Raw genomic sequence first — 20986 nt, 5'->3', positions numbered from 1 at the left:
CTTTCTCGGAGACTAAAATCAAATATATATATAAAATTATCAGCAATCATCAACAATAGCAGAAAACCATCTGATGATAATTTTAATTTATCTATTTCTATTTTACCAACTAATGATAGGTTAAATTTCATTTAGTAAATTCACGAACAAGGAATTATTAAAAATGTCAGCATCGACGAATATTCGCGCGCAGTTTGAAAAATCCGCTGTACGTTAAATGCTCTCTAAGGTATTATAACAATCATAAGAAGCATAGTTGATAAAAAAAGAAATGCGGTTACTCGAAAAAAAAAAAAAATCATTACTGATAATACGAGTTAATAATTAAATAAAATTTCTTCGAAATCAAAACAAAACGGTTAATATAATAAAATTATAATAGAATAAACCACCGCGTTTTAAAAATCACAATTTTTCATATGTCATATAAAGATACAATATATCCAAGTATTGAGAGGGATTTCTTCGCATTTTTAGCTTTTTATTTTCTATGATAATACATGATTATTGAATTTTACTTATATAAACTTTTATAAATAATATTTAACTTATATATCGCGACGATCGTTCTCAAAGCGCATATTTTGTGTAATTTATTCAATTAATCAAGTAAAAATCGTAGTGACAGAAATTTAAGATAATATCTTATCGTTACAAAATCTTTACGCAGGCACAATAATAATTGTTTCTTTAATGATACTTGGAATCAAATATATTTTATCCGGGATGCTTTATCGTTCGATTAAAAGATTGTCGTATTACGGAATTTATCGGAATTAATTCTGCAGAATTCGATCGTTTTACTGTGTGTGCGCGCGTTCTCTGTAATTTTTAATTTAGCATTAACAATCCCATATATTGGTAATCTAACAGTTTGATGAATTTGAAGAGAATTTTCAATTAATAATGCAAAATATATTAAATCGATTTTATTCACAATTTACTTATAATATTATATATTTATAAATATTATTCTGTTATCAACTATTTTACTTTTATACAAAACTTATTACTTTTTGCTTTTATACAACTTATTACTCTTTACTTATATTTTCTAAGAGAGCGTTAGCGTACGGCGGATCTTTCAAAGTACGCGAGTATCCGTAAGGCTGGCTGTCTTCAACAGCACCTCGTCGGTTGTTGTGCTACTCACGCTGAATGGCATGAAACGATGCACGTGCTACGACGTATATATGTATGTATGTACATTACGGATCGGGGGCGCATGCGCGCCGAGCGTAAATCCGCGTACGCGACTGTCACTACCGCACGACTTCATTCATATTTTTTCCTTATAACCGCTCCACCCGTTCCCATTCACGTGCTCGCTCGCTCGCTTGCTCACTTGATCGAACTGGCTTATGGTAGTGGTATTTACAGCGCAGAGATTGAGTAATCTTTAACAGTTTTCGATTGATTACCATTGATAATTACATTCATGCGCAATTTCGTACAATTTTTTCTCCCCATTTTTTTACTGTCTTTTGGTTAAATGACAGTCGACGTTGATTAACAATAAGAGCGAGTTTACATTTTCGCTGTATCATCTCCATCTCTAATATATTTTTATCCTCTAAGTTTCTTTTCTCTCCCTTTCTCATTGTAATAATAAAAGTGCTTGATTTGTCTAATTAATCTTAGAAACCGTAATGACAGAAACTCTTGATGCGAAGTTGCTAGATATATTTTTTTTTGTTCCTTAATTGCATCTTGGAAAACTTTCTCATGTAATACACATACCACACACACACACACACATACACACACACACACACATATACGGTTGTATGTCAACTTATTTTATTAGCTTCAAATAGCGGACAGTTTACACGCAATAATCGCGTAAATATCCTGCATAATATTGCTGGGATAGAAGCATATTATATATTATATAAAAGATGTTATTATTCAAATATAAAAAAATACATATTCACACAAAAATATGTTCGAAGAATTTACTTTAAAAATCCATTTCCAGTGATGAACGTCGGATATTTACAAAATCGAAAAGACACTCGCATCTAACGTGCAATGCCGTGCGTATGTTATTGTACAAAAAAGGCGATTCTTTAATTAAGTAAGTTCATTACAAAATAATTATTGCCAAAAGTATCACGAGTTTCCTCTATTTTCTATTATATTGAAATTATAGCAAAACAATGTTAAATTGTGTGAGATTTATTTACACAGCGTGCATTGCATGAAAATGTGTGGTAACAAAATACACGGGAAACTCATAAATTTCCTTTTGCCTTTTCATTTAAAGGCGCACGGATACAATTCTCTATTTATTGTTAATTACACTCAGCGCTCGTCGTTACGAGAAGATCGTTCTCATGTTAGCGTATACATATATCTACGTGGGAAATTCTGTGAAAGCCGCAGAAGAGAACGAAGCTGATATACCTGTAATAGGTAGCTTTGAGATCATAAATCTAATTAACGGTAAATCTCACAATTATCTCGAATAAGCAAAGATTTAAATGATCGTGCGTCACGAGATGAAAAGAGGCTTAAAATTAAGAGACGAAAAATTAATCTATATTCTTACACGTCCTTTAGATTATGATAGGTCTCGGTTTTCGCGGATATTTTTATTACGATTAATTAAAAATTAACATTGTTCTTAATGCGCTCGATGTTGATTGCGAAAAGTAATGTGTGCCGCAGCAACAATGGAAAAAGGTATGGGAAAATCCTGGCTAACGATATGTAGGATCCTCTCTCTTTCCCGCGTTTCTCATCGATACGCGAGATACTCATTGTCAGACAAGGTACTCTCATTTTTCCTTTGTACAGGCAGAGAAGGGGGGAGGGCAAGAGATTTTACGGTAGCCTAGATTGTAAGAGAGTCTCTTCGAGACACCCTTGTTCTTCTCTCGCACAATTCAAGTGAGAAGATTCTTATTGTTAGATATAAAATATTGCCTTTTCCAAACTTGACTCCGTTTCAGTGCAACTTTGTTAAATTTTATCTCTGATCCTGAATCTGTAATTTTATTTTATTATTAATGAGAGAGAGAGAGATTTCGTGTTATATTTTAACATATTATATTATATTAATAATAAGCAAAAGAAAAATGGGTGGGCAGAGAGAGAAAGTGTGACAGAGTAAGAAGCTCGAAGAGACGACGTGCGTGCGTGAAGAGAAAGAGAAAGAGAGAGAGAGGAGAGCGAAGACGATGTAATCCGCACGAAGAACAAAGATAGACGAAGAGGGAGAGGAAGCGGGCCATTGCGCCATCAGGAAGTGGCTTACCACTTATACACGCGTACAGTTAACCAACCAAACTGGCCTCTGCGCGCGCGCGTCATCGTATCGTCGGTGTGCAGCAGCCACAGCATATATACGGACTTGACACTAAAGATAAGGAAAGAATATAAGCACTGGTTGCGAAAGAGAGAGAAAGAAAGTGGTGGAATGGTGCGTGAGTAGTGGTGGTGGTTTAACTCACCGCTCGTATATGCGTGTGTGCGCTAGCACTGTGAACAAAGAGAGAAAAAGAGGGAGAGAGCGTTACGCGCGCGCCCTTTTATATATTAGACACCCGATATATGTCAATCCCGTAGCGACCGGTTGTCATACCACAGACATATGGATGTTACCAATGAATCATCGCACGAGAAAACAAATGGACACGTTAGATTGTTCATGGAAAATCCATATTTCTCGATCATATATGTATATATATATATATATATGATTTTATCGAATGACGTAACATGGAAAAATAGCGAACTAAAATTTCTATAATAGTTTATTATCAATTATATTTTTTCTATATAGAGGGACAGCACATTTTGAGAGTTTTGTTATGAAATTATTGAAGAGACTTGAATAATTAATAGTTTTAATTTATACATACAATAAATATGTTAATTTAAGCGAAGGTATACAATTTTAATCTTACACATAAAAAATAATAGGAGGGAGAGAAAAGGAGAGAGAATAAAAATTATTATTTATTTCAAATCATTATTTAAAAAAATTATTATTATTTAAGCATACAAAAATACATTTTGTATAATTTTGCACAGAAAGATATAAATATCTAATTTTTTGGATCGAGAATATATAATAGTTTTCTTAATATATATATATATATATTCATATTCTCCTTCCTTCTTACGTTCTATTAATTAAAATTAGCGATATTGTCAGTCATGAATTATTAATTGCTTATTTAATTTTAACATTGCCCACGCTCGTTATGTAACATATGTAATATAGTCATTCCACATCAGATAATAGAATCAAATATCGCAATAATAACAGACGAATAATTAAATTACAACAAAACGTGCTAGATATGTTTAGAAAACAATTAAAAACAACATGCATTATCTGGGACACACACACACACACACACACATTAATCAAAATATCGATTTATCATCTTCTTTTATCGAACGATTGATGAAGAAATTCATTGATTAATTATTTATCGTAAACGAGAATAATTTGCCATTATATTATATCAGCATCGCTTAATAAAGCAGAGAAACGGCTTTTCATTCTAACTATTTTCGCACACGTGTCACGCGTACATATTGCTTTTATGTAATATATAATTATATAATATAATCCTATAATTATAGAGATTATCGATTTTTTTTCATTTTATGAAAAATATGTATTTATCGGACGTTCTTGTACAAAATATAATATATTTCTTTATAAATATTGAATGTATGAGAGAAGTGAAATATATAATATTAATTCCTTGCTATGTTAGAGATAATGATACTAATTGTAATAATACACAGTATACGTTGTCACTTGAATGAATTTTCTATTTTAAAATCAAAGTATAATGTATGACATTGTAACAAAAAGATTAACAATGAAATAGTGAGTACATAATTTGTATCTCCTCTACATATATACAATTTTTTTTTTTATATGTACGTCTGTAAGATTCGCGTATACATTGTATATATATATAAACATATATACCTGCGGCGGAAGTAATGGCACACATCGCGTGATAACGGGTGGGGATGCCGAATGACAGAAAACATGTGTAAGAGATCGCGGTGCGCGGATGGGCACCGATACGTCACGTCACGGCCCTGCTTAGACCCATTCACAGAATGAACGAACCGTTTGCGTTCCGTTCGTGTAGGTAGTCACTCAGTAGTGTCATGGAGGTAACATGGCCGAGGAGACGCGCCTAGTTCGCGTTGAAGAGAGGCTAAGGATCAAAATCGGTAGGAAGCGCGATCGCGAACGCAAACGGATGACCCGCGGTTGTATAATGCGTGTGATCGCCACTTGCGACGAATCGATGCGGGAATCGCAATTTCCGGGACGCCGCGCGAGACCGTTTCTCCGCTGTGAGCTGCGCTCAGGATGTCACCCAATTCCGACTCCCACGATCGCGTTCATTCCTTTTTTTCGCTGCCTTTTTTTTGAAACGCGGCCGCGAACGGCGAGTCTTCGCGCGACCGATGTTCCGATATTGCGATTACGATTCGCGCGGTCGACGAACGTGATCGATAACGTCCGATTTTCACGCGAAATTCGCTAGTGATTGACGAATACATTCTCAACTCCCACGCGTGCGTTGTCTTCTACACGTGCATGCACGTGTGTGTAGCGCGCGCGTGCGCGCGCTTGGTGTGTGTATTGTATGGATGCGTGCATGTGGAAATTTGTGTTCGTGCGAGAATGTGTACGATGAGAAAATCGTCATCACGTATATGCGTACTGAAAATTTTCGAAAATTTTGAGCTAACTGTGTTTTACGATCTCTTTTCGATTCCGTGCTCATTGTTTGTCACTATTGTTGCTCGATGTCTGTTCCTTAAACAAAATAATGTAGTGTAATTTTCTCCAAATAAATTTCATTTTCTCTCGCTTTCTCCGCAAGTTTAGAAAATTACGATTCCTCTAGTACAACAAATAATTTTCCTTTTGCAATTCATGTGTCATCGATGAAAAATAATTCTATTTAAATTACGCTAAAAATATATGCTAAAAATTATTCTCAAGTTATTCAAGCAATTGTTTAAAATAATGGTTATAATATGAATTAATGCCTCAGAATTATTCCTAAAAAAATATACGTAAATTACACTATATATTATTTTTTATATAGGAGAAGTTAAAAATCTTCAAAGTCGAAGCCATGGATCTCCAAGTACAAGAGATGTCTATTGTGCGCTATCGCTGGATCAGGAGGAAATATTCAGAACGACTACTATGGAAAGAACTCTCAAGTAAATCTTTATTTTCCTATTTTTTCTTAAAGTATAATTAATTGATTTAAATTAATTACAAGTAATTATTCTGTTTTATGTAAACAGCCCATTTTTTGGAGAGGAGTTTCAGTTTGAAGTGCCTAGAAAATTTCGTTACCTTGGCATTTATGTATATGATCGAGATAGACATTTAAAGCAAGATAAGATTTTAGGGAAGGTAGCAATAAAGAGAGAGGAATTAGCAACATATCATAATAAAGAGCATTGGTTTCCTTTGAAACCAGTTGATGCTGACTCTGAGGTCCAAGGCAAGGCTCATCTTGAACTTGTTTTGCAACCTCAGGTTGAACATGCTCAGCCTAAACTTACAGTAAGGTGAGTAAGGTGATGGAATATATTATGTGTGTCGACGATCTACATGGGCAATATATGAATATAAAACTTGTTTGATAATATATATGATTTTATGAATTGCAGAGTAATAGAATGTAGTGAATTAACTATTAAAAATGGTAGCTGTGATCCCTTTGCAACTGTTACAGTCATCTATAGTAATGGTAAACAAATATCAAAACGCACAAAAGTTAAAAAGAAAACTGCATCTCCATATTTTAATGAAACATTTGTATTTGAGGTAAGAAAGTACTCATTATTGTTTTAGGAGAGAGAGTACACAAAGTTGACTTCTTTTTCTATTATAGCCAGAATTAACAGAGACCAAGGATAAAGATATTTCTCATTATTCTATCGAAGGAGCTGAAGTTGGAGAAGTAGTTGTTGGTTTATGGCATGCATCTCCTGGTATGGGTGAACAATCGGTATTTCTTGGCGAAATTCGAGTCACATTAAAAGGATTACAAAAGCAACCAACTAGTACAACACCTGCGTGGTATGTGTTCTTTTGTATTATAATTGTTATGAATTTAACTCTTGAATGAATTACATTACTTTATATGCATGTAGGTATTTTTTACAACCTAGAGCAGCAAAACATCGTCCATGTAAAGTTTCAAATAACTCGACATCACCTGGTACATTACCAGGTTTGGGATCGTTACGTCTAAAAATTCATTACACAGCTGATCATGTATTTCCATCTGACATGTATGATAGACTTAGAAGTCTGTTATTGCAAAGCGTCAATGTTCAGCCGATAACGTCATCGGCTGTTTATATATTGGGTGAAATTGTAGCTAGTAAAATGGAAGCTGCACAGCCATTAGTTAGAGTATTAGTGCATCATGGGCAACTGGTGTCTGTAATGCGAGCACTTGCTAGTCATGAGATTTCCAAATTGACGTGAGTAGATTGTGTATCATTTTTAATTTGGATGTTATACCATCCATTATAGTCATACACCAAGTAATGACTATAAATTCAATTTCTTTTCTTTTTTTTCTTTTTTTGTATTTTTTGTATTTTTTTTTTTTTTTTTCGTTATTTAAGTGACCCAACGACAATTTTTCGCGGTAATACGTTAGTGAGCAAGATGATGGACGAAGGCATGAGATTAGCAGGTCTTCATTACTTGCACAGTACTCTTAGACCTGCAATGGAACAAGTCTTTCTTGAGAAAAAACAATGCGAAATAGACCCAACTCGAGTAAAAGACGGCAATACTGTACAAACTAATTTAGCGAATTTAAAGGTATTAATGATCACAAATGTTCATTTATTCCCTTCTTTGAAATGGCAAAAGATGTATTAATAGCCTTCTTTTCTTTTAGGAATATGTTGAAAGAGTATTTACGGCTATAACAACGTCAGGAGTGAGATGTCCACCTTTAATGTGTGAAATGTTCTGGTGTTTAAGAGAACTCGCAGCAACTCATTTTCCAAAAAATAAGGAAGTGAGATACTCCGTGATCAGTGGATTTATCTTTTTACGGTTTTTTGCTCCTGCAATATTGGGTCCAAGATTATTTGATATAACTAATGAACAAATTGTAAGTAATTGAAAAACAATACATATTATATATGTATGAATGCAGCACATTAATATAGTTTTTATAACATTTTTTTTCTGTTAAATCATTAAACCATTCATTATTATAGGATTCACAGACTAATAGGACATTAACATTAATATCCAAGACGATTCAAAGTCTGGGAAATCTGGTATCTTGTAGAGGTGGCGCAGGCAGTGTTTGCAAAGAAGAATATATGGAATGTGTATATAGGTAAGATGTCCTTTATGTAAGAAAATAGTTTAAAAAAAAGATGTCTTAAAAACTTGGCGATTCAGGATAGTAAATCCAAAGAAAACATATTACAGATATAAGCTATATTTCTTTATGTTGTTACATGTGTATCATTTAATTTTGTAGGGAATTTTACACAGACAGGCATATTCAAGCAGTCAAGCAATTTCTGGAATTAATATCAACTAGCAGTAATACTAGCAGTTTTACAAAACAGCGTTCAACAATGCTACAAGAACAACCAGTAGTACTGAAAGAAGGGTATGTTTATTGGTAGAGATATACAATGTACTTCATTTTTTTTTTGTTATAAAGTTTATATATATAATATTAAAATGTGTAATTGCATTAAAATATCAGATTTTCTTTGTTTGAACTTGTAATACTAAAACTCTACATATAATTCTTTATAAATTATTAAATCTTTTATATATATATGTATATATATTTCTAATAGAATATACTTTCTCGTTATGCATACCGTTGATTGTAATAAGAGGTTGGTACTAATTTTAAGATTAAATTTTTAACTTTGTTGTCAATACACGACACATATATATATATATATATACATGCACATACATATGTCCATATATATGTATATTTTACAAGAAGCTATTAATTGCAATTGTTTTTATAGAATAATGATTAAACGGGCACAAGGCAGAAAACGATTTGGTCGTAAGAATTTTAAGCAGAGATATTTTAGACTTACTACACAAGATTTAACATATTCTAAAACAAAAGGTAAATGTTTTCTTATAATGTATTTTTTTCCCCAAGAGACAAAAGTATAAAAATTTAACAACAGAAACAAACTTTTCACAGGTAAAGAACCTTTGTGTAAGATACCATTAGAAGAAATTTTAGCAGTGGAGAGACTTCACGAAGATTCCTTCAAAATGAAAAACATGTTTCAAATTATTCAACCACAGAGAGCATTATATGTGCAAGCCAGTAATTGTGTTGAAGAAAAAGAATGGATCGACATTCTTACAAAAATATGTCAAACAAATAGTAATCGTTTAGAAAAGTATCATCCAAGTGCATACATTAATGGTCATTGGCTTTGGTATGTAATTTTGAAAGAATACTATAAAAGCATGTACTAAAAAAATGTCTTAATAAAACTTGTATTGGAGTTTAATTGTCTCTGTGTTTCTGTAATTTACAGTTGTCGGGCAGTTACGGAAGTTGCACCAGGATGCAATGAAGTATCGCCAGGTATAGAAGTTGGATTGCGAATGGTTTTAGATCCTGATCGTGATTTGCAAAGGATACATTCGTTAATTTTTACAAATATGTCACGCCTCGAGACATTGATGAATGCATGTGAATGCCAGGCGGTTTATGGTGCTAGTGATATATGTATTATACCAGACGGAGGATCGCCTATAGAAGATGTACCTTCTTGTTTCAAGACTTTAAACGCCCTTAGAGAAGCTGCGTATGCATTGCAGCGGGAACATAGAGCCTATTTTAGAAGACTAGCACGCGACACCAAATATGGCAGCAAGTATGTAGTACACTTGATTGTTTTATGAGATATATCTTTTTTTTTTATTTTTGTGATATTTTGTGATTAAAGTATTATATTCATGAAAAATAATTGCAATATAATTATATCTCTATAGACAAGCTCCTATTGGTGATGACAACTACCTCCATTTAGCTAGTAGAGCAGGATTTGATAATCAATTAACGAAGCGGCCGTACGAGTCGGACAGTATAAATCAACGCATAGACACGGAACTTTACGATACGGCATTCTCTAGGAAAATTGTCGAAAATCAAAGATACGACGATACTTTCAGAAAGTGTTTTGATTCTGACTCCATTAATCGTAGGTATGAGAATGAAAGCAACTTATTGCGGAGATACGAAAATAGTAGCGATACTATCAAAAGTATCCAAAATGATCTCAGAAAATTCGATCATAGTTTAAATAATACATTAAGATCTGATAAATTGGAAAGAAACGGCAATGAAAATATAGAAAATCATAAAAGCACCACTCTATTAACGGCGGATAATATTAATCTATCGGGTACATTATCGCGGAAATTGGGTAATTATGACAACACTAGAATGTTAGATGAATGTACGTTGACGAGACGATTAAAGCACGATGCTGCTGACATATCTTGCAACTCGATGAGTGAGCGTGGCAATCATTAATTTATCTATTATGTACAAATATAAGAGATGCGCGTTATTATAAACTAAAAAAAAAATTACAACAAGTAATAAACAGAGGTGTATATAATGGAAGGTGGCATGAGCCCAGACACATTCATAGCAATCATCCGTTATAGAGGCATTAACGCATCTGTATAGAGCATTTACATATTTTTTAGTTCAACAAATAATCGCTAGAAAACGATATTTGCAGACTAGAAAAATATGTGAGATGCGAATGGCTTAATCGGAAAACAGAGATTTATTAGTCATTTCTTTAAAAATATACATACATACATACATACATATATATATATATATATATATATATATATATATATATATATATATATATATATATATTGTACATACAAAATACAGCTCTTACTTCTTTGTAAGTATGGGGCTAACTTTTTTTTATCTCTAGATATATTTTCATTATAAATTAATAATTTTGCTGGAGGACGTTTTCTCTGTTATCAGCTTTTTGCTATAAATTGTTTCATTCCTTTCTTTTTTAACATTGCATAAAAATAAGAAAGAGTTATAACAGAATGTAATTTAATGTACCTTTTGGTTTGTTACCATGTTGTGCAAAACGTAACATTTTGTCACCACAGAAATCTCTATTATTTATTATTTATTTATTTTCTCACATCATTTCAATATATTAAAGATGTATGTGCATAGATATGATACTGACTGTGTTATTAATTGCACAATTTGTAATCTCATTCTATAAAAGGTCCAATTCTGGCCGATGAATAAACTCACTGTTAGATTTATCTAATTTTATATATACGTATATATAAACAATTTTTATATCTCATATCGTAAAAAAGTGTATTTGATAATAATTATCATTATTTTTTATTTATACATAATTTCACATCAATTTTAGCATAATTACTTTTTGCATTAGTTATACATTCTTAGTAGCATTAATTATACAACTTGTGTAGATATTTATATGACATAATATTATATAACTATTTTATATAAAAAAAATACAAAGAATAAAAATACAAAGATATCTATTAATGTTGTGAATAGACGTGAATATTACTTTACAATTTTTAAGAAAAACTTGTGAAAATTTTTAAATCAACATTTTTTAGATTAGTACATCACATATACATATAAATTCAATCAGTCAATCAATTCTAATATATTATATACAGATAGAAAAGATTTAAATAACATGTAATTACAGGCACTGAACTTTATAGGCATAAACGTACAAATTTAAACTTCTTTTGCACTTATTTATATAAATTTTTTCTTTTATTAAAAAACAACTTAATTTTACATTTGTTCAAGAATATATACTGATTTCCAAAAAAGCTATGTTGTAAATATATTTCTATAAAATGTAGAAATATTGAACATTAAAAAATATTAGATCTGCTAAATATTTAATAGAGAAAAATATATCATATACAAAAAGATATCATAAAATTTTAAATTGTTATTAAATCTTACTTTAATAACATTTTACTTTCACATAGTTTATGCATTCTATTACAACTGATTATATGTTGAATAAATATTTTATTGATTTCCTGTGATAGTATGTATATATGTGTGCCCGCGCGCGCGCGCGCGCGTGTGTGTGTGTGTGTAATCAGTTTTCATAATAATTTAAATATTCTAAGATATATATATATATAATATCCTTCTCTCTGAGCATTATAAATTTTCTACAATATAATGTAATTTTATATGTAATTTTTTCATTATTAATTTGTTATTCTTAAACTCTTTAAGATATTTGGCATTTATTAAAGAATTATACACTTATTATAGATTGCTATCAATAATAATTACTGTTTTAAATTTGTTTTTGGAAAATATTTATATGCAATACATATGATGTGGCAATGTAATGCTTGCATCGAGAATCAAGGTATATTAATATAGAAAATTCTCTATTTATGAAATCAACTAATATATGTTTTCGGAGAAAGTCTGGAAAATGTTGACAATGCTTTATTTCTATTACAATAATTTGTAATTATCTGAGTAAAATCTGAGAGGGAAAGAGAGAAAATAAGTGAATGAGAGTAAATCTAAAAATGTTTTTTCTGGTAAAGAATATGATTATTTTCATGTAGAAATATATCAGTCTCAATTTGTGCAGTCTTAAGTAAAAATACTACTTTTACAGCGATTTATAATATATATTAAAAATTTATGACAAAATAATTGCAATAATTGAAAATTGTATATTTCTAAATGTGCTGTAAACTTATATGTCAGACAACTACAAACCACATTAATATATTATGACTGTATATAGTCTTTCCATTCTAATAGAAAATTGAATAATACACTAACTAATAACATAAAATAATGAGAAAAACTAATTGTTAAAAGGAAAATGTATGGTTACAGTTCGATAATCATAAAGCAAATATTATACAGTTTATAAAATCTAAATGTACAATATATAGAGTTCTCTTTTTCATGTATAGGAAGTAGTAGATCTTTAAAGTAAACATTTTTATCTATTTTCTAGGCATAGGATGTAAGTTCATTTTAGTGAATCTGTAGATAAATCAAATTGTTTATGGAATGGTCATATTATTTAAATAAATATCGAGCAATTAAGGGAATACATTGACCATTAAGTTTGAAAACTTAACATATCTATACAAGGCCTTTCTGTGTAGAGTTATCCAATATAGAGAATATAAGAGAACTAATGTTGCATAAATTATTAAGTAAAAACGTTGCATACATACGACACAAATTGATGAACAATTTTACACAATGTAAGTTTATCATAGAATATCAATTCTTTTTCTTTTCATATATTTTATATATATATATATATATTATGCAATTCATCTAAAATTAACGTTACAAGTACTTTTTGTACTTGAGAAAATATAACATTGTGTATATACATATAACTTGTTATTAAAGTCGATTGTTTATTGAACTATTATAATCAGCAAGTTTTTATTCTAAGGATTCAATCTTGTGTTCTCTTATCTTCTAATTAACGTTATTAATTCTGTATTACATCTTCAAATTACAAATTTAATATAACTTATTAATACATATCAGATAACAATATAATATCAATTTATTAGGAGAAGGATGCTTATATTATTGTTCGTAACTACAACGCTTTGTTATGAAATTTTTCGTCCAAGATATAATAAATTTCAAGATAAATCATTACACATGCGATTTAGATCAAATTATTTAGAAAATCTTAGAAAACTGCATTGAATGGATAAATTTGCTTACATGGTTTTGGAAATGTAGATACACGTGATAATTCTACTTATAAACGGTATTATATATATTTATATCAATTATATTGCATTAATAATTTAGCAACACATACATACACCCTTTTTGTATACTCTTTTCTTGTGTTCATCGAATAACTGTATGTATGTATGTATATGTGTATTTGTTATCTTGTAGAAATTCTTAGCATAGATTGTGCCTTAAAATATTTCAAAGACCCAAAAATGTTTCCACAGAGCATTATATATTTCAAATTATTTAATTAAAATCATTATATATATATATATATGAATGATGCTTTATAATGTATATCCTTTGTATATTTTAATATTGTACATATATTTTTTCTGCGCAATAAACACAAAAACGTGTCCTTTAATGTAATATGTAATTAATGCTCATCTTTTTGCATGCTATACTTACATACATTTGTTTTATTTTACATATTTCATGCATTTTATATTATAAAATCATCTATACTGTTGAACAATAATTACATTACAAGATATATATATATGTGTATATATATAATATATTATTTTCAATTGGGAAATATATGAAAAACTGAAATATATGAAAACAATATTTTATGTATGTAATATAATATTTTAGATAGTAAAAATTCTCACTACATTTTAAAAATACATTACTCAGCTTCTTTCACGAACCATTCAGTTATGAGTGCTTATTTTTTAATGACAAAATTATTTAATGAAATATGTGTACTATGTTATCACAGCATGTTGCGGCAGATAAATTATTGGTGATGCAGAAATTGGTAACGTTACAAAACATGCTAGCTGACTTGATCTGGAAAAATCACATATAACGAAACCGATCAATCAATCTTTACCCATACATATGAAATCATATTATTTTTATAATATTTGAAAATAATTCCTATTTAATGTTCAATGGATATTACGTAATAAGGGGAGAATGTCTTTATTTTATATATTTAAGACTTTCTAATTTTGTTTCTAAATAAATTTATTTTGTTTGATGTAGCCCTGACGATAAAACGCAAAATGAAAAAGAGTTATGTATAACGCTGTAATATTTACAATACAAGAGAATCGATAATACTCTATAAAATATATTTTGTAATTTTTAAAAATTTAATAAATATTGTATTAATATACAAAACGCATATGTCTTTGCACAATATATAGCTTTAAGAGAAATGTGTAATTATTCTTTTTTTTTCAGCTAACGCTGATAAGAGCATTTCGTATGTATAATTTAAAATGTAGCAGTAGTAGTCGGATAGAACTCGATGTAGTCGATATTGTTCAACTATTATATCGATAAATTTCTTAAGATAATGAAGAATAATCTTAATAGATGGCACGCGAAATACGCTAGTGACGTCGATAAATTTCGCATAGGGTTTTTTCGCGCTCGGTAGCGCTGATCTACCACCTTCGAATGAAATTTTTGTAGAGTCTAGTTATCTCCGACGTAAGATCTTAGACACATTTGAAAATTCAAATTCTTCAAAGTGACTATAAAGCAGTATTCGAGGTAGCGTTCACTTATAAAAGAATGTCTGGCGATGTGCAACCAAGAAAACGAAAGGAAAAACGACGTAAAAAAGGTAAAGAATGGATCTGCAGATGTACCAGCGCGCGCACGATTCATATAGCACTTTCGTAACACAAATTTTCACGGCTGTACGATATTTTTAGCAACGTTTTTTTATTTTTATAAAATACAAGTAATATCTGTGTAAAATATGCGTTATTATTGTAACACGATTATCTTGCTTGTTTTAAATGAAAATATTGATTAAGATTTGCCTCTTTATCCTCTGCTTTTTACTGCGTTTCGAGCGTTTTTTAGTTTTTACACGTGCAAGTTATACTAATTATTATTATAGTATTGGGTTAAAATTAAAAAGAAGCGCGATAAAAGTTGTGACAAAACGATAATATTACAAGCGCGCAATATATAATGAAGGGTGTTTTATTCTTACGATCCCATCCGTTAGCTTCCAAAAATATCCGTGCACTGTAGCTTGTTATTCATTGCATGGCCGATCTTTGGCAGACGAGTGACACATATCTTTTATTTCAATTTTTATTTATATTTTAATTTACCAATTTCTTTATATCTGTGATAATGCGCTCAATTTATTTATATTAACAGAAATTATAAATTTATATTTGTTGCACTTAAATTGCCGTTGTTAATTTGGAAACGCAACATGATATAATTATCGTTTATTGTCATTTAAAAAAAAAAGTTTTATCACTTTGTAAAATTAATTTTATATCTAAAAAGAATTGTTTTATTTTTAATAGTGACTAATATAAAGATATTTTTTTCTTTTTTTTCAAATAATCATTCAATTTGTGCTCTCTCTCTCTCTCTCTCTCTCTCTCTCTCTCTCTCTCTCTGCTTTCTCTCTCTATCAAATAACATTTAATAAACACTATATTAACTGATACGAAATTAAATCTTTTATCAGATTTATAGTCCTCATTAGATATGTATAAAATTTTAATCCGTCTAAGAAAGTTTGGCAAAGCTCCTCGAGTTAGAAAATGTGGGTTTTAGAAGCTTGACCTATCTTTCAGCATTCAAAAATAGATTAACGTGTATTATCCAGTCTAAAAGCATTTCTCTTTAAATTCTGCGTAATTTTCTATATGCATTGTTACATTCTTTTTATAAATCTCATATGTTATCTACTTTATTCATTAAGTCATTAATAAAATTTAATTACTATAACAAGTTTGTTATATCTATAATTTATAATAAAATGTTTATGTCTATATATCAATTTTCAGCTTTGAATATATGAAGGAATTATATTTCATATTTTTATATATTTAAATTTTCTATAAATTTTATAATATATTTTATATTTAGTATCACTTTTGTTCCATATTTTTCATCATAAAAATTATGTACTATTTAAAAAATATTGATATACTAAGAGAAATATTTAATATTTAAGATATATATGTTAAATCTGTATGAAAAAATATTGTTATTAATAAAGCATTTTTTAATTTATTATTTATTATATTTAGATGATGAAGATACTGGTACTCCACCACCTATTTTGATCAGTCCGACCGATACTTCTGTCGAAAATATCACTATTCATATTTATAAAGAAAGTAGCACAGGCGGACATTGGTGTGCACGAATTATATTTTTTATTTTACTGGCTGTTCTTGTTGGATTAATTGGTATAATAATCTTCGAACATAGAGGAACTACAGATGGTAAGTAAAAGAATAAATTTTTTTATATCTATGTTAAACAAAAGTCTACGCAGACTAAATAAGAGAGAAAAAATCCTTTTCTAATTCTATTTTTCTCTCTTTCTATGACTTATTTTCGTTTTTTCTGGTCTTCATCAGCAAAACATTATAGGCATATAAGACGTGCTTAATCTATACACACAAGTACATACTTATACTCACTTAAATACTCACGCACTCACTATATCTATGATTCCAACTATACCTAAGAAAACATTTATATTTGATATCACATATTTTGATAACATATTGTACTTCAAGTTGATACACCAATTGCATCATCACGTTGGGCAAGTATATTTGAAGGCTGGGTAGATGACTCGCCATCTAATCATGACGATGTATCGCACAAAGAAGAAATGGTAGAAGCAAATGAAAAAGTGTTAAACGAAGAGGAAGAAAAGGAAGGCAACGATGAAGAAGAATCGACAGAAAAGCAAGAAGAAGAAGAAAATATAGAACAAGAAGAGGATGAAGGAATTGGCGAAGAAGAAGAGGGTGAGAAAGAGGAAGAAGAAGAGGGCAAGGAAGAGGAAGAAGAAGAGGAAGAAGAAGAAGAAGAAAGCGAGAAAATAGAGGAAGAAGAACAAAAAGAAATAGAAGAAGAACCTCAAGAAGGAGAAAGAGAAGAAGAAAATGGTACGTGTAAAATATTATAAAAATATTAAAAATATATTTATTTTTGTCAAAATGATGTTTATAGAAGATGAAAACGAAGACGAAGGTATTGATGAAGAAAATGTCGACGAAGAAGAAGACAATAAAACACAACAAGAATACGACGATACTGGTACATTAGAAGAAACTGATGAGACAAATGAATATGAAGATGAGATAGATGAAGGAAATGATAACTTTGATATGGAACTTGAAGCTAGCATGGAGATTGTTGACAATTCTGTAGAAGAAAAGAATAACGATATATCTGAGGAATTCGCAGATATACCTGGTATTCATGAAATTGATGATAATAATGCTGAACCTTTAGAGGAGGTATGTGTGATTCATTATCTTTATTATTTTTGTATATTGTACTATTGTCTATTGTATTTATACATATTGTACTATTGTATATTGTGCTATATTTATATCTGATTATTTTTTTCTTAATTTTATTTTTTTATCATTAAAAATTAATGACTTTTTATCAGATAGAAAGTGAGGAACGTGAAGAAGATATAGATGATGTAAATAGTGAACCTGAGGAAGAAGAAATTGAAGAAGAATCTACTAGTGGTGAGTCTGTGAAAAAATATACATTAAAAATGCTTTTGCTAAAGCCTTTGGATAATTACATAATCTCAACTATAGCTGTAAAGTGATCCTCCATGCTCTTTTACTTAATTTTAATTCTGGATATAATATAAAAATATATATAATATAAATATTGGCATTCCGTTCTCCTTTTTCATAATATAAAAATAAAAGACAAAAATATATCTCTCGCTGCTTTATATTGATTATACGGTACTTTCATATAAAAAAAAGATAGTAATTAGAAATAAAACATATGGTGCTTGCAGTGGCTATGAAGTTTGGAGTCGGTGTTGCACTTGTTGTTGCTGCGCATTTTGTTCTCGTTAGACGATGGAATAATGGTAAATTTTTTATTATGCATTATCTTATAGCAGCATATTATTTATAATAGACGTTGCAACATGTAGCATATCTAAAAAAAAAAAATTATTTAGATTTATTAGATGTGAAGTAAGAGTTTTAAATTTTAACATTATTGTAATCGTTGTAAAATCGAAAAAATTAAAGTTTAAATTTTTTGCAGGTAAGTAAAAAGCTTTGACATAGATAAATTTATTATAACTAAACCCCAATGCTTCTTTTATATATTTAGTATATTACGTTCATATACAATTAATAGTTTTGTTTATTTCCTCTTCTTGCATGCATACAACATAAAATATTGAATAACTCAATTTTTCAGTTAATACTTCTCGTTCTCCGCATGATACAATTGACATACCTGATTTATCAAGACGCAATACAATAGTTCCACCGCCTCATATTAAAAAAGTAATTAAATCAGCTGAGAATGTCGACAATAAAGCACCTATAAAAGCACAAGTGAAAAATTATGAAGACTTGAGATTCAAGTATATGGAGCTGCAAAAAGAAAATATTTCTCTAACCGATATAAATAATTTAATTCCAAAAGATAAAGCACCACAAGTAAACGAAAAATGGTCAACTCAAAGTACAGCTAAAGCAGGTGTAGTGAATATCTTATTATTTTTTTCTTGTGTATACCATATTAATTTTTTTTCTTGTATCGTATTGAGATAAATTGTATGTGTGTCTCACATTTTTATATTTTTACACGCTTATATTTTTCGATTATAGAAATCGATAATCGGGGTCAATTTAAAATAATATCATCTGAGGAGGAAGAAGATTATGAATTAGAAACATCAGAAAGCGAACATGTTTTGGGAATGGAAGAGTATTATGAAGAGCAGATGGAAGAAAATAATGATGATCACGAAGAAGAGGAAGAAGAAGAAGAAGAAGGAGGAGAAGAGGAAGAAGAAGATGAGGAAATCGAAAACGTTGACGATTCAGAATTAATAGCTAAACTTGAAGCAAAATATGGAAAATTATCCACTCTACAGGATAGTGAAGCTGAAGAAGAAGAAGATGAAGAGGAAGAGGAAGAGGAAGAGGAAGAGGAAGAGGAGGAAGAAACGGAAGAGGAAGAGGAAGAAGAAGAGGAAGAGGAAAAGGAAGAAGAGGTAGAAAAAAAGAAAAAAAAGACAGCAACATATTAGAACGGAAACGTAAATAACAAATTATTAAATATGAATTATTAAATATTTTTTGAATGAATATACACATACGCACATTCACATGCATGGCAAATGCATACGTACACACATGCATATATTATACATGTAGAAATAGAACTTTTATACAGTTCCCTTTATTCTAACGGTTAATAATATGACTTGTCTATGTTTATTAAATAATAGACAGATTTGTATGATATTGTGATTTTATAAAATATTTTATTATCTCGATTAGATTAAACAATATATATGTTACCATTTCCCAATGTTTTTACCAGTTAAATTGAAATTTAGTACATGTGAAGCAGGTAGTTAAAATATGAGCATGGAGGATCTTTATTGTAATCCAAATAATTCTTTTTCATTTAATCCATTCAAATATGTTAAATCATATAAGAAATAAAAAATATAAACTATATAAACTATATAAAAACTATATAAATTTTATAAATTATATGGTCTATAAAGATTTTTAATTTCTTATATGACTTAACTTATTTATATATATACAATTAACGTAAAATATTTGTGAAATATATAATAAATAGGTTTAATAAAAAATAGTGTATTGCAGTTCTCGCGAAAATATTGCTTTGCAAACAGGTGTTAAAGCGCTAAAGGAGTCACACATGGAATCTGAAGCAAAAACATCCTTTCAACAAACAGGAATGGAAATTAATGAAGTGGATAGTGATCAACTTAAAAGTGGAGGAAAAGCTTATGACTTTAATAATATATGGAATATAGATGATATAGTCACCCACGAAGAAAATAATTCCATAGATCGTCAGATTGACAGTGAGCCTCGTAATTAGAATATGTGCTCTCTTGTAAGATAATTTGATAATATATTTATTTTTTTCAAACTGTCAAATTGTCTTTTCGGCAAATGATTTGTATCAAAAACATGATAATATGGTTCGTAGTTTAAAAAAATATTAAGATATAATAAGTAACATTATATGTAAATAGAAAAATTATATTCGTTAATCTTTTTCTTTCGTTCTTTAATTTATTAATATAACTATTTACTTTCACTTTTGTTTAAGAAGTATATCACGGTTTG

The 20986-nt window shown here is 29.7% G+C and overlaps 2 protein-coding genes across 7 annotated transcripts; both read left to right on the top strand.

The window, feature by feature from the left end:
* The first annotated feature begins 3354 nt into the window (after positions 1-3354).
* Rasgap1 (Ras GTPase activating protein 1) lies at positions 3355-10875 on the top strand. Of its 3 annotated transcripts, none has more exons than XM_070295416.1 (15): positions 3355-3424; positions 6102-6222; positions 6310-6579; positions 6682-6838; positions 6906-7093; positions 7168-7503; positions 7651-7852; positions 7932-8150; positions 8260-8384; positions 8532-8666; positions 8863-8904; positions 9046-9152; positions 9234-9477; positions 9580-9921; positions 10040-10875. In XM_070295416.1, exons 2-15 carry the CDS (start codon positions 6206-6208, stop codon positions 10581-10583), a joined length of 2928 nt encoding a protein of 975 aa, XP_070151517.1. In that variant the 5' UTR covers positions 3355-3424; positions 6102-6205; the 3' UTR covers positions 10584-10875. The 3 variants fall into 3 exon arrangements, with proteins under 3 accessions (XP_070151517.1, XP_070151514.1, XP_070151515.1); XM_070295413.1 differs by lacking the exon at positions 3355-3424 and adding an exon at positions 5147-5211; XM_070295414.1 differs by lacking the exons at positions 3355-3424; positions 8863-8904 and adding an exon at positions 5147-5211.
* A 4386-nt stretch (positions 10876-15261) lies between these two features.
* Positions 15262-20622, top strand: LOC138933422 (glutamic acid-rich protein-like). Of its 4 annotated transcripts, none has more exons than XM_070296118.1 (9): positions 15262-15444; positions 16886-17083; positions 17384-17761; positions 17826-18115; positions 18274-18358; positions 18646-18720; positions 19062-19346; positions 19478-19866; positions 20524-20622. In XM_070296118.1, exons 1-9 carry the CDS (start codon positions 15393-15395, stop codon positions 20536-20538), a joined length of 1767 nt encoding a protein of 588 aa, XP_070152219.1. In that variant the 5' UTR covers positions 15262-15392; the 3' UTR covers positions 20539-20622. The 4 variants fall into 4 exon arrangements, with proteins under 4 accessions (XP_070152219.1, XP_070152218.1, XP_070152220.1 ...); XM_070296117.1 differs by having other exon boundaries at positions 19478-19911; positions 20524-20615; XM_070296119.1 differs by lacking the exon at positions 18646-18720 and having other exon boundaries at positions 19478-19911; positions 20524-20615.
* The last annotated feature ends 364 nt before the right edge of the window (positions 20623-20986 follow it).

This window comes from Polyergus mexicanus, unplaced genomic scaffold (genome assembly GCF_030449975.1).
Source record: "Polyergus mexicanus isolate NDT 795.1 unplaced genomic scaffold, iyPolMexi1.0 SCAF_5, whole genome shotgun sequence".
Lineage (NCBI taxonomy): Eukaryota > Metazoa > Arthropoda > Insecta > Hymenoptera > Formicidae > Polyergus > Polyergus mexicanus.
This window is presented reverse-complemented; position numbering and strand designations above follow the sequence as displayed.

Bases quoted from the DNA above. Each gene is read 5' to 3' on its own strand.
- Rasgap1 (XM_070295413.1), top strand. From the start codon at position 5,157: ATGGCCGAGGAGACGCGCCTAGTTCGCGTTGAAGAGAGGCTAAGGATC. The intron at 9,153-9,233 runs GTAAATGTTTTC...AACTTTTCACAG, and splicing joins AACATATTCTAAAACAAAAG to GTAAAGAACCTTTGTGTAAG. The intron at 9,922-10,039 runs GTATGTAGTACA...ATATCTCTATAG, and splicing joins GACACCAAATATGGCAGCAA to ACAAGCTCCTATTGGTGATG.
- LOC138933422 (XM_070296117.1), top strand. From the start codon at position 15,393: ATGTCTGGCGATGTGCAACCAAGAAAACGAAAGGAAAAACGACGTAAA. The intron at 17,762-17,825 runs GTACGTGTAAAA...TGATGTTTATAG, and splicing joins AGAAAGAGAAGAAGAAAATG to AAGATGAAAACGAAGACGAA. The intron at 19,347-19,477 runs GTGTAGTGAATA...TTTCGATTATAG, and splicing joins TCAAAGTACAGCTAAAGCAG to AAATCGATAATCGGGGTCAA.